Source organism: Meriones unguiculatus, chromosome 17 (assembly GCF_030254825.1).
Source record: "Meriones unguiculatus strain TT.TT164.6M chromosome 17, Bangor_MerUng_6.1, whole genome shotgun sequence".
NCBI classification, from domain to species: Eukaryota; Metazoa; Chordata; class Mammalia; order Rodentia; family Muridae; genus Meriones; species Meriones unguiculatus.
The window spans coordinates 99,332,450-99,345,064 of NC_083364.1; the positions used below are offsets into that span (position 1 = coordinate 99,332,450).

General features: G+C 42.3%; 1 protein-coding gene and 1 long non-coding RNA gene across 3 annotated transcripts in view; one reads left to right on the forward strand and one right to left on the reverse strand.

The window, feature by feature from the left end:
* LOC132648620 (uncharacterized) overlaps positions 1 to 3,509 on the forward strand; it is a 58,352-nt gene extending 54,843 nt beyond the window's left edge. The window contains exon 3 of the long non-coding RNA XR_009587061.1: positions 3,322 to 3,509. This is a non-coding gene — a long non-coding RNA (uncharacterized LOC132648620). The remainder of the gene's footprint in view (positions 1 to 3,321) is intronic.
* Positions 1 to 12,615, reverse strand: part of C2cd2 (C2 calcium dependent domain containing 2) — a 64,062-nt gene that overhangs the window by 50,553 nt on the left and 894 nt on the right. For both annotated transcript variants that reach the window (XM_021657359.2, XM_021657360.2), the window contains exon 2: positions 2,094 to 2,192. In XM_021657359.2, the coding sequence (XP_021513034.1) occupies positions 2,094 to 2,192 (99 nt within the window). The remainder of the gene's footprint in view (positions 1 to 2,093; positions 2,193 to 12,615) is intronic.

Genomic DNA, 12,615 nt, shown 5'->3' on the forward strand with positions numbered 1-12,615 from the left:
TGAATCTCAAATTCTATGAAGAAAAATCCTGGTACTAAAGTATGACTACAAGTTGATAGAAGTTAAGAAATATAAATAATCCTTGCTGTGAGGATGACACATGGTGTGTGGGGGTAAGGGATGGTAGCACTCTCCTCCCAACCTGGGGATACCTGGGATCCTCTCCAAACTGTCCGCTAAACACGTGCTGCACATTTAACTAGAGAGTGAAATGTGCACAGATCTGCAAATGCAGGTCTTTCACATGCAGGGGTGAGGAATACACAGAAGGCTGGGAAGGAAGAAACTAGCCTAACTTCAAGATGGTTACCACTATGGGCAGGAAGCAGGGACAGAGGACTGAACTATTGTCTTTGTCACAGCCTAAAAAATATCCTCTTCACAGAGACACTTCCACACTGATGTTTCTACAGCAATCTTCACTATAGCTAAGTTATGAAACCAGCTTAGATATCCAACGACAGAGAAATGCATACAGAAAATGTGGTTTCAATACACATGGAATCTCCTTCTGCCATTTAGAAGAATGAAGTTATACCATTTGTGGGAAAATGCATACAAATAGAGAGAATCTCATTACACCACACTCAGAAGAACAAATACTACCTGTTTCTCTCATTTGTGGTTCCTATATTTTATATAGATACACAAAATCACATACATTAATATGACATACAAGTATAAGCTAAAGTGTAAAGGAAACAGAGGGAACTAACAGTAGCAGGCAGGGAGAAAATTCTTATTTAAAAAAAAAAAGTTTTAGTTTAGTTTTATTTATGTGTATGCAGATACCTTTGGAGGCCAGAAGAGGGTGTCAGATCCCCTGGAGCTAGAGTTACATCAGGTTGTGATCTACTCAGTATGGATACACCAAGCACTCATCTAGAGAGATGCTGAACCATCTCTCTAGCCCAAATCTATATTCTTTTTACGTATATAGAAGCACACTTTCAAGAGTTGTAATGAATGGCACTGATAGGGTTCCTTTTCCTCTTACAGTAAGACTCACTCACTGACATCCATAGAAACCACAGTGACAGGGATGTCCCATTAGCCATGTAGGGAGGGTTTTTAAGTCTGGAAGATAAGCTGAATATTAGGAAAATAAGCCATTTTTAATATTGGTGAAGACTTAGAGCCCAAGGATATAAAAATGTATAGTATTAACAATAATAATAATAATTAGCAATAAAGATAATAAGTAATAAAGATAATAATGATTAGTAATAAAGATAAGAAGTACAAGATGATAATGTGAATACAAGTTGAAGTTAATCTTTGATTTTTTATTTCCTTAGACTTTCTGGTTAGTCTCGTGTGTATCTCACTTGTAAACTTTGAGCAATAGGACTAATTCTATATCACACCTCACTGGCAGAAACTCTGCCTCACACAGATTACTTCACATGTGCACACTCGCCAGTTGCACTGAGAGGCCACAGAATTCAGCCTTTTAGACTGCACTCAGATGCCTTCAAGCCATTTGTAGCTGTATAGCCGTTCCCACCAACCCTCCTGCCTGTAGGCAGCCACTGCAACCCTACCAGGCCCTCCTCCACCCAGGTCCTAGCCCTCTAGCTGCTTCTATTAGCTGGTTTGTCTGTTCTGGGCATTTCACATAAATGGGAACATACAACACAGGGCTGCATGTGCCTGATGTTTGTTTTTTGAGACAGGGTCTCATGTAGCCCAGTTTAGCTTTAAACTCACTATGTAGCTAAGAATGACCTGAACTTCTGACCTTCCTGTCCTTACCTTTTGAGTATTAAGATTACAGGTGCGTACCATCATACCTAATTTATATGCTAGAGATCAAATGTAGGGCTTCTCGAGTGCTAGGAAAGCATGTTTCCAATTGAGCTACATCTCTAACCCCCAAAGAACATATTTTCCAGGCTCACTGGTGGTACACACACATGTGTTGGTGTTTCTCAATGCCGAATGATATTCTCTTATGTGCAGAATTTTTTAATATATACTTTCTCCCTAAATAATGGTTCTATATTTTCAGCAATTCTGAAGCAAACCACTTGCCCAGCTCCAGCTTAGCACACACATAGGGAAAGATGGCATAGTTCGAATACCTAGCTCACCTTCTCCTGGGTTGATTTGACCATACTGGAGACCTCCCCAATTCTCAGCTGCAAGGACTGTGGCCGTGGGTATTGCTGAAAAGAGAGATGCAGTGGACCCTGGAAGAAAAAAAGTCTATGTGAGGAGGAAGGCATAAATGTAGCTTGGATTTTGTTTATTTTTAAATAAAATAATTTAAAAAAAAAACTGTTAACAGAACATCCCAGCAATGGTTATCAGTAAGCACACAGAGAGAGAAAGAGAGAGAGAGGCAGAGGGGGACCAGCCCATGTTGGAGCTTGCTCACCACTTCAAAAGCAGGACTCCACAAGGAGGGGATGATAGAGATGGCAATTGACTCAAAGATAAGGCAATGAAGCATTGTGTTCAACCCTAAGGTTCAGAATAGGAAAGAAGTGCAGATTTGGGGCAGGCAGGCTGTGGGTACACCTTACCCTCTCAGTTGTGTCTCCTCCTTATTATGGAAGTGCTCTTCTCTGGTTGGAGGGAATTACCTTTTCTGCTTTATGAGGTTGTAGGCATACTGATACTTGAGGTGCTATCTCCCTTCTCCTCTTCTACTGCTTGGCAGAAACCCAGAGCCTGACATCTCTCTGGGATGTGAAATGACACAGAAGACTACTGACTGGAAAGGAACTTATCTGGTGGCTGTGTTCCCAGTCTTTGCCTTACAGCCCTCCAAAGCTGCTTGGCTCCCCAGCCGCATGGTTCAATAAGCTTCATGCATTCTCCAGTGAACTCTGTGTCTCTCTTGTTTTGTTTTTTAATTAATTTTTTTTTGGTGTGTGTATGTGTTTATTATGTGTGTATGTAAATACTTGTTTGTGTGAATACAAGCACATGGCCTGTCTGTCACAGTCCGAATGTAGGTGGAGGCTAGAGGAAAATCTTAGGTGTCAGTCCTCTCCTCCATCAGTCCTTGTTTGAGACAGTCTTCATGCACCAGGCTAGCTGCCAATGAACTTCCAGGGATTTTCATGCCTCTTATCTCACCATATGAGCTCTAAGATTATAAAGACACATCTACCTTCACATGGGTTCTGGGATTCAAACTCAGGTCCTCATACTTTGTATGGCAAGTGGTCTACCCATTGAGCAAACCTCTTTTTCTGGGGCAGCAGAGGTGGGGAGTGTCTTTCAAATTAAAAATTTCCAAGAGAGGGTTAGGGATATTGTTGTGGAAGTTTTGGTTTATGATATGTAAACATGTTTTTGTTTTAATCCCAGGTATGGGATATGGGACTGATTCAGATTGTCCAGAGTGGCAAACTATTTGCCTCGTGTGGGCTCTTGGCCAGCTGCAGATGGTTTAATTCTGAGGACTCTGAGAAGGGCTCCAAGAAAGAAAGCTGCTGCCGCTCCTGGTTGCTGTTGATGCAGTGTGTCAAGAAGAAATTGGAGATATCCTGAAATGAGGATTGAACTTGCCCCAAGGAACCTGATGACCCTAACCAGCAGGAAGTAGCTAAGGAAAATAAAACTCTCTTCTCCCCACTAACCTTCTTTCTCTCCTACTCAGTATTGGGGTGTTGGAAGGGACTGGGGTGGAGTGGGGAAAAAGAGGACTAAAAACATAAATAAATTAGATTTTAAAAGTAGCACCAACCAGATATAGCTCAGCTAGCCAATTTCTTGCCTAGTGTACATGAGGCTTTAGATTCTATCAAGCATGGTACTACTTCTCTGAAATCCTAGCACTTGAGAGGTGGACGCAGAAAGATCGAAAGTTCAAGGCTACTCCTAGGTAAATATTGAGTTTGATGCCAGCTTGAACTACATGAAACCCTGTTTTGTTTATTGTTTTAGTTTTTTTTTTTTAATCTCCAAATATCAGATATATTAAATCAATGTGACTATAAGGCAGTAAAATTTATGCTTTATAAAAGTAAATATGGGCTTGGACAGCAAGTCAAGGACAGTCCTCTTAAAATGAGTTCCCTGGAAAGTCCCAGCTTGCATACCAAGATGCCCTCAGATTGAAATCTTTAACTTTTCCTGCCAGATATTCTTTCCTGTCTAAGTTCTGCCTGGGTAGCAAGAAGCTGCTGCCCTATGTGTATCTTGTAAGTCAGGACTCCATGGCAGTGAGCAAGTTACCTATATGGGCATGAGCAAAAGTAGAAGACAGAACTGGCATGTGATGGGACTAGAGGTGCTCTGGCAGGCCTAGCACAGAACAGCAATGGCATAACTCTCCTCTGATTTTTTTTTTAAATAATTCCCAATGTCAAGCATAAAATACAGAGTTAATTTTGATTTAGGATTTAGAATCTCACCCTATGGGAAAAGCACCTACCTTATTCCTCAATCATGAAAGGTTGTAAAATTTACATTGCAGAAGGGATGATGTTACCATCTCCAGACTGTTCTAGCAGAGCCTAGAGCTGGAGCTTGCTTTTGGGAAAGCAGCTGGCTAAGGATTCTATGAATTTGCTGCACTATGAGCTGACCTTGTGGCACAAAGGCCAGTGCCAGGAGGTGCCATCAGCAGAGTGCCCAAATGCTAAGGTGAGCCAGCAGAACAGAGCACCCTAGAGAAGCCTAGAAATACAGGGCTGCCTTCCTTCCACCTAGACACTGACTCTGTCCTGGAGCCACAGCAAAGCAAGTAGGGTGGGTGGGTGTTCCTTCTTGTGGTGCCTTCTAAGCAGAATTTTGGAAAGATCTTTACTGTCAAGGGATACTTTTACAAAAGACACAAACTGTAAGTTAAAATAAGAGAGAGGGCTGGAAAGATGGCTCAGTGATTAAGAGTACTGGCTGTGCTTCCAAAGGACCTGAGTTCAATTCCCAGCACCCAAATGATACCTCACAATTGTCTATAACTCCAGTTCCAGAGGATCTGACACCCTCACGCATATACAAGCAGGCAAAAAAAAAAAAAAAAAAAAAAATCACTAAAAAACAATAAGGATGGGAAGACTACCTTTCTGCTTCTAATCCACCTGCCCCTGGGGTTCAGTAGAGTGAATCCACAGTTTTCAACCAATTTCTGCACTGCTGTTGTTCTGACCAAGGCTAACAACACCATTCCACAACCACCAGTCCAGACTAAAGAAAGACTGCACACACGAGAAACTCCTCATGTAGGAACTGCCAGAAATGCACAGTCATCGCTCCCCCTTACAAACACACACACAACACATACACCAAACAAACAAATAAACAAAAAACCTAAGAAGTTAGATAGGTGACCCTCAGGTCCTGACCCATATTATAGAGCCTCTGTGATTAAAACTGTGGCTCTGGCCAATGAGGGGAAAAATCTAGAACAGACTGACTGCAGGTGGAAGCTTAGTCATAGGATAACAAGTGGAAACCATGAAGCTTTGTTTCAAGCACACGGCTGTTTAAAATCTGTATTCAATTACCTTCAGCATGTGCTGGCCCTGGCACCATGCACACTCCTTCAGTTGCACATGAAACAGAAGAGAAGTTCATGTTTAGCCTCAGGTCCCATCCCCAAGATATCTAATTATGCATATACAAATATTTCAGAATCAGACATCAAGAACATTTCTGGCCCAAGAATTTCAGATATGGATGATGCTTGTGGCAAAAGTAACATCCCAAGGCACTGGGAATGGGGGTTTAATTTTAATATTTAGCTCATTTGTAGAAGTCAGAGGACAAATTGGAGTCTCTCCTTCTTCCATGTGGGTTCCAGGGTTGTTGTACTCTGGGCACCATCCTTGGTAATAAGCACCCTCACCCACTGAGCCTTCTCTCCAGCTTGATTTTTTTTTTTTAGTTATTTTGTTTATTTCTTATATATATATATATTTAGCATAGTAGAGGGGTACATGCCTTAGCATGCACATGGAGGTCAAAGGGCAACTTGAAAGGGTTAATTCTCTTTCCACAAAGTGGGTTTTAATGATTACTCAAGTCATCAGGCTTAGCTATAAGCACCTTTAAACTAAGATGTGGAAGAAACTAGATAGAAACAAACATTCACAAAGAAGCCTAACATAACATATGAATGAAATAACTACTCAAAGGAAGTATGAAGATGAGTATTAAGAACATTCAGAAGACCATCTTGACTATGCACAGAGCCTGTAATACAGCACATCTATTTCTATGGGGTTAGCAATATGTAGACTCAAATTGATCAAATAACAGATCAAGTAAGAAAACTAAAAGTGGGGAAGAGGGCTGAGGATGTCTCATTTAGTAAAGTGCTTGCCCTGAAAGCTGAACACCGGAACTTCAACCCTAGAGCAGATGAACTGATGCTACCTCAAAATCCCAATAGGGGAGGTTAAATTGGCAGACACAGGAGGAAGAAGAAGGAGAGAACCAAAGAAGCCAATTAACCAACCTCTGGCCTCCACAGGTACGCATAGCATATACATATCTACCACACACACACATACACATACACACACACACACACACACACACACACACACACGTACACACTGGATGACCATAAAACAAGAAAAGAAACGAAAGTGTGGGCTGACAAAGAACATGCCTGGCTAGAGAAACACACAGCATCATGTTGTAGGATATTCGATTACACTGTGAACTCCATAATTATGTTATTTACTGGAAAAATCTAGTTGTGGTGTGGCTTAGCTCTAGCACAAACTTTTAATCAAAGAGCTTTCTGTTTATTGTAAACAGGATTAAATAAAGTCAAACATAGGCCAAGAGACAAAGCAAGCAACAAGTTGATAGGGAATGAAGGTAGGAGAAAACCATACAGAGTAAGAGGAAGTCAGGAGGGTGAATAGAGAGATGCATGAGAAGTAAAAGGGAGAGACATTCAGTTTGAAGGGGTTTTCTGAGACAGCACAGAAAAGGAGAACTTCCTTTTCCTTTGGGGACATTGGCTGTGGAGGAAGGTCAGCTGGGTGCTTTCTCTGCCTCCCTGAGCTAGCAAGCTTTCACGCCAGCATCTGGCTCCTGATTCTTCATTGGTGAATGGAACAATTCAGATTTTGTTTAAAAAAAAAAAAAGCAGCAATTTAGGCAGCAAATAATAATGGTACACAGAATAATTTAAAGAAAAAAAGAAACAAACAAATACAAATCCACGGGGAAGTCACAACCAGTTAAATATACATGGAAAAGTGTCCATTACCTTCCTTAGCAGAGTTCCAGCTGATATCATAAAGAAGGAAACAGCAAATCACCATTAAGGAAACTCCACATAGGTTGTTGTAGGTGAGTCACTGAAGGACACTAAACAGCCAAGGATGTGTCTCCCAAACCAAGGTAATTATAGTCAAATGTAAAGACATAGGCACAAAACCATCTTGCCAAAAGGCCAGGACACACATTCTTAAGAGCAAGTTACACCAATACCATGATCTCCTCGATAATCAACAGTCCTTAGGGTGCTGTTTCTTTATGTACAGCCTCAACCCAACACCAGGGGAAAGCAGATAGATATTCAGCCAAATAAAAATCAACAACACTCCATACTATCAAGGTTTCATAAACAAGAAGACAAAATAAGAAACCATTATAGACTGTGGGAGACTAAGAAGTACCAAATAAGAGTCATGGGAGACCCATGGGGACCCTGAGCAATAAGATGATGTGTAGAGGAAGCTGCTGAGGTTGAGAGATGCTTTGTTTTCTTATTAAAGGAATTGTGATAATGTTAATGTCTTGTACTGTTACAATGTTAATTAACTTCACTGTGTTTTTAGTTTGTGGTTACACTGTGCCCAGCTTAACTTCTTGTTCTATACAATGTTAATTTCATTGAGTGTTTGGTTGTAGTTATACTATGCCTAGGTGAGCTCCTTGTTCTATATGAATTTCTCCAGTAGTAAGTTATAGCAACCCTGTATCAACAGTGATCTGTTCTAAAAACTGAGTGATAGTTTTGGGAGGCTAGGTGAGGAACACACATAAACTTAATTATTTTTCCAACTTTTCTGCAAATCCAAAAGCAAGTTAAACAGTTCTTAAAGGAAAGCTTACAAAAGAGCAGTCCAATTTACTTATGATATGCCAGGCTCTGCTCGCAGTCTTATACAGGTTCACAACATCTCTATGGCATTTCCTTCTGCAGAAATACAGAGATCAGACTTGCCCAAGACCACACAGCTAGTGAGTATGGAGTTGAAAATCAAACTCGAGCAGTGGCTTACACAGATCTTCCACATGGTTAAAGAACTCTCTTCACTCTGCAGCCACCAAAGTGGGTTGGAGTTAGCTTTGGCTGATTTTGGTTGATGTGGATATGACACCCACTCTTTCCTGAATTTCTGTCCTATTGGGAGCATGGCTGAATGCAAAGAACAGCTCCGCTGGCACTTGTCTTGGGCTTCACACTGTTGATTGCACAGTCATAGGCCAGCTCCCCTTCATGTTTCTGTTCTTCAGAATGCTAAAACATTAAACAGCCTCTTGTCCTTCTTGAGGCCTGCTGGCTCCCAAGTCTGAGGCGTGCATCCAGATGGCATGGTGTACATGGCCACTGTCTTCTCCTTCTACCAGTCCTGTCTGTCTTTTACCAAACTCAAGCACAGGGGTTGCTTCCAGCCACTTCAGAGCTGGGCACGAAATCTACCTCTGTGTGGAGAGACTGAACTCTGTCTCAGCTCACAATGCAGAGAGCAGATGGAGGCACAAGTGACCAAGAAGGGAACAAGTGCAGGCTGTTATGTGTGTGGGTGGGGCTGTATCCTTACAGAATTCAGGATTCAGTTTATGAGATTTTAAGAAGTTAAATAAGGACAAAGGAGATATACATAAGGAACTCTGGGATGGCCTATGGGAAGACCCTTGTACTGGGAATAGCCCTGAGTGTATGAGCTACAAAAAGGAGACTGCAATGTTGGGGGCATGGCAGAGTTCACAAAGTTGCCCCAAGCTCATTTTACTTCTCAATGAGGGACAAACTAATTCAGGACCCCTACTTAGATTGGCTGTCAGTCTCACTACTAGTTTTCCTGTGCACAGCTTCTGCCATTGGTTTTTGTAGCACAATTTGAAAGTCATTAGGTGATGGGAAGACTGCAGTTACTGGCCATTATTTACATGCAAGTTGCAGAATCTCAGAGAAGTCAATGCTATTCAGAACATGTTCATCCTCTAAAGAATGTAAACTGCCCAACAGTCTTACTTGTGTTAGAGCATTCCTCTGAAGAAATCCTGAATTGAAGGATTATAGGAATGAACAGATCTGAGGATCTTCTTAATCTAGGGCTACTGCCAGTTGAGGGCAGGGAAGAAACATCGGAGAAGCCCATAACACCAGCAGCAAAACAGGGACTAAAACCAACATGTGTTCTATAGAGCATCTAGGTGGAAGGGAAGCCCTAAAGCTACAAGCGAGGCTACCTGCTACCAGCATGCTGGCATCCCAAGCCAGGGCTGTGGAAACAGCAATCCTGTGTAATCTTGGTTGGTATAGGGGTGCCAGACATCACTAGTGTAACATTATTACCACAAGTCAAATGTTCAGGTGACTGCAGGCCAGTCACAAGGATGACCCTGAGCAGTTACCTTCAGATAACACAATACTTTCTGGGTTCCCTGGCTATCTGTTACAGAAATGTGGCCCCATTAGTGGTCATAAATTTTTGCAAAGTCAGACTTGGTGGAGAAATGAGACTTAACATTAAAATTGACAAGTATAAAAATTGCTGGGTATAGCAAATCTCTGGCTGACAAATGGCTTAGAGACAAGTGTGTACAGTGGCTTTTCAGGAAAGGAAAGTATCTCCTGTTTTCTACCCTTCAGCCCAAGCCCTTCTTGTTGGCACTGTGACAGAGAAACATGCAAGGCTATTTCTAATGATTCCCATACTTCCTACTCACTGGAAGAATGCTAACTATTTGCTGGGTCAATGATGGTGCCCCCTCTTTCCCACCTAACTAACCACCCTATAAACTACTTCTGGAGTGATGGTTGGAATCTAAATTGAAACTCACACAGCTACACTTGTAAGAGCACAAAGAAGCTACCATGAGTCATAGCTTAATTTTTGTATCCTAGGGATTCAGCTATATCACTCATGCCTTCCTCACTGGACCTCATTCAGAAGAAACTGGGGTTCAGGGATGCATTTGCTTCCCATAGGCCATTGCTGTAACTGAGACAGTACCATGAAGAAGCCAGATCAGGCCCTAAGCTGACCTTAACCTCTGAGCTCTCAGACTTCAGTTCCTCACCTCTAGAGAGAGAAGGGCTTAGGTAAAGTTTAGTTTCTTTCCATTTAAAGCAACTATGGGGCTGAGAAGATAGCTCGGTGAATAAAATGATTGCTGTGTAAACATGAGGACCTGAGTTCAATTCCCAGAACCCAAGGAACTAAATTAGGTGTGAGGGAGGAGCATGCTGTAATTCCAGCATTGTGGAGGTTGTAGAGGCTGAGACAGGTGGAGTCCTAGGGCTTGCTGGCCAACTAGCCTAGCCAAATCAGTGAGCCCCAAGCCAATCAGAGACCCTGTTTCAAAATACAAAGTGAATAGTGTTCTTGAGGTTGCCTTCTGGTCTCTACCTGTATACATACAAATATATGAGCATGTGCACACACATATCACATACACACAAATACAAACTTAAGGTGAAACCTAGAATGTGACAGGTTACTGTTTCCACTGGATAGAAAATTTCCTTTTACATGAAAGATGTAGGATATGATCAAATATTACTAGTGTCTCTCTATTCTACTCCACTAGTGACAGACCAAGTATTGGTTGACTCCCAAGTATTAGTTGCCTACCTGGCTGGGGCAAAGATATTTCAGGACAGAGTGGGGGCAGGGAACCTTTAAACTGTGGCTGTCTAGGCCTAGAGCAATCTGGGAATGTCAGCATAATCAGGGATTAGTAGCCTTAGAAGTGGGGGGGGGGGGCAGGGAGAAACTCCAGCAGGCGTGGCCTCTGGGGTCAGGCTCTCACTGGTATAAATGCCACTGTCATCACTGTAACAACAGCCAAATCCCAAGATACTGCAGAGAGGTAAGTGACCAAGTTCTTATTTGCATGCAAAACCCTCCATTTGAATATAATCAAGCAGCATTTCCAGGTATCACATTAGGCATCAGTCAACAAAGTAGAAAAAAAAAATTGTGCCAAGATACTACAACACCAATTCCTGTGCAAAAGTGCATACAAAGCTCCTGCAGGAGCCACCAGCTTCTTTGAGCTTGAACCCAATACAGTACTGGCATGTTCAGGTAGGAGTTCTCTTGGGAAAAATGGCTGAATTTGGCAAAGAGAGAGACAGGACCATAAAAACAAGCCAGTGCCTTTCCAGCTCCAGAATGCTGCTCCCAGGCCTGGGAGACAGGTGAGAGAGGATTTCACCTGCCACTAATTCCATGGAAATTCACTTGCATAACCAAAATCAATGCTAAGGAGGGGCTTCCTCTTCTTTCCAGTTAACCCTCCAGGCACAAGAAACCATGGAAGCATGTCTAGAGTGATCATGTCTTAGGAAGTCAACCAAGAAATGACAGGAAGTAAAACATTCAAAATTCACACAAGGGAGGGACACTGACTCTAGGCCACCAGTGTCTACCTCCTACAGAGCATTAAACAGCACACCTGCTAGCACCCTAAGAGAAAGAGAACAGGCATCAGCTCAGGCAACTGTGTTCTTGCTGAAGCCAGGCTTCTGACAACCAGATTAAATGTGGGTCAGTGACAGCTTCATGGATCATATTTACTCCTACATATGAGGACACATAGCTTCAGTGCTGACCCTGGGTAGAGGTCCAGCTCTGCTGACTGGGCACCTATTGTAGGTATCAAGAAAGATGTCAACTGAGCTTATAGCCTTTGCATCCATAAATCTTTTTCCAACAGTCCAGAGTAAAGCTTCTTGTACTGCTGGATTTGTGCTAATTTATCCTTAAAGCTTTTTTTCTTTGTCGTTTTTGTCTTGTTGTTTGCTTGTTTGTTTTTAGTTCCATGGTCACATACCAAGGTTATGGCACAAGGACTAGACTCAGGGCCCACTGTGGAATATTCTGAAAGTGGATAGGGTTAGCCATGACAATGACTGAACACTGTGGCACTGTGTCCAAGGCTGGTGGTATGGGACTTCTTCTCTGGGCTGCACAGCAGATGCAGGTGCCTTTGTACATGAAGTTGAGGGACAGCTGCAGTTCTGACAGGTGCGAGCTCTGTCCCACCGATCTGCTAATTCCCCTGTAGAATGCCTCCAAATTGTAGACGCCAGCAACTTGTCCTTACACTAACATATCTTAAAAGTAAAAACAAGTCACCCAGCAATTAACAATGAAAGAAACAACCGCAGGAGTGTGAGGCACAGAGCTAGGTAATAAGCCCAAGGTGTGAGGTCAGCACACCTTGGCTATGACACCAAAGCTATGAAATTTTAACCTTCCAGGCCTCAGTTTCCCCAGTTGTATGATGGTGAGGATGCCATGCTGATTTGGAAGTGACATAAGCACTTACCATCCCCAGGAACACATCTAGCAAACAGTGAGATCTTAACAAATAGTCACTATTCTATGTGCTCAGATATATGCAAGCCTTTTAGAAATTGGAAGCCCTGGGTAGACAACTCATTCAAAATGG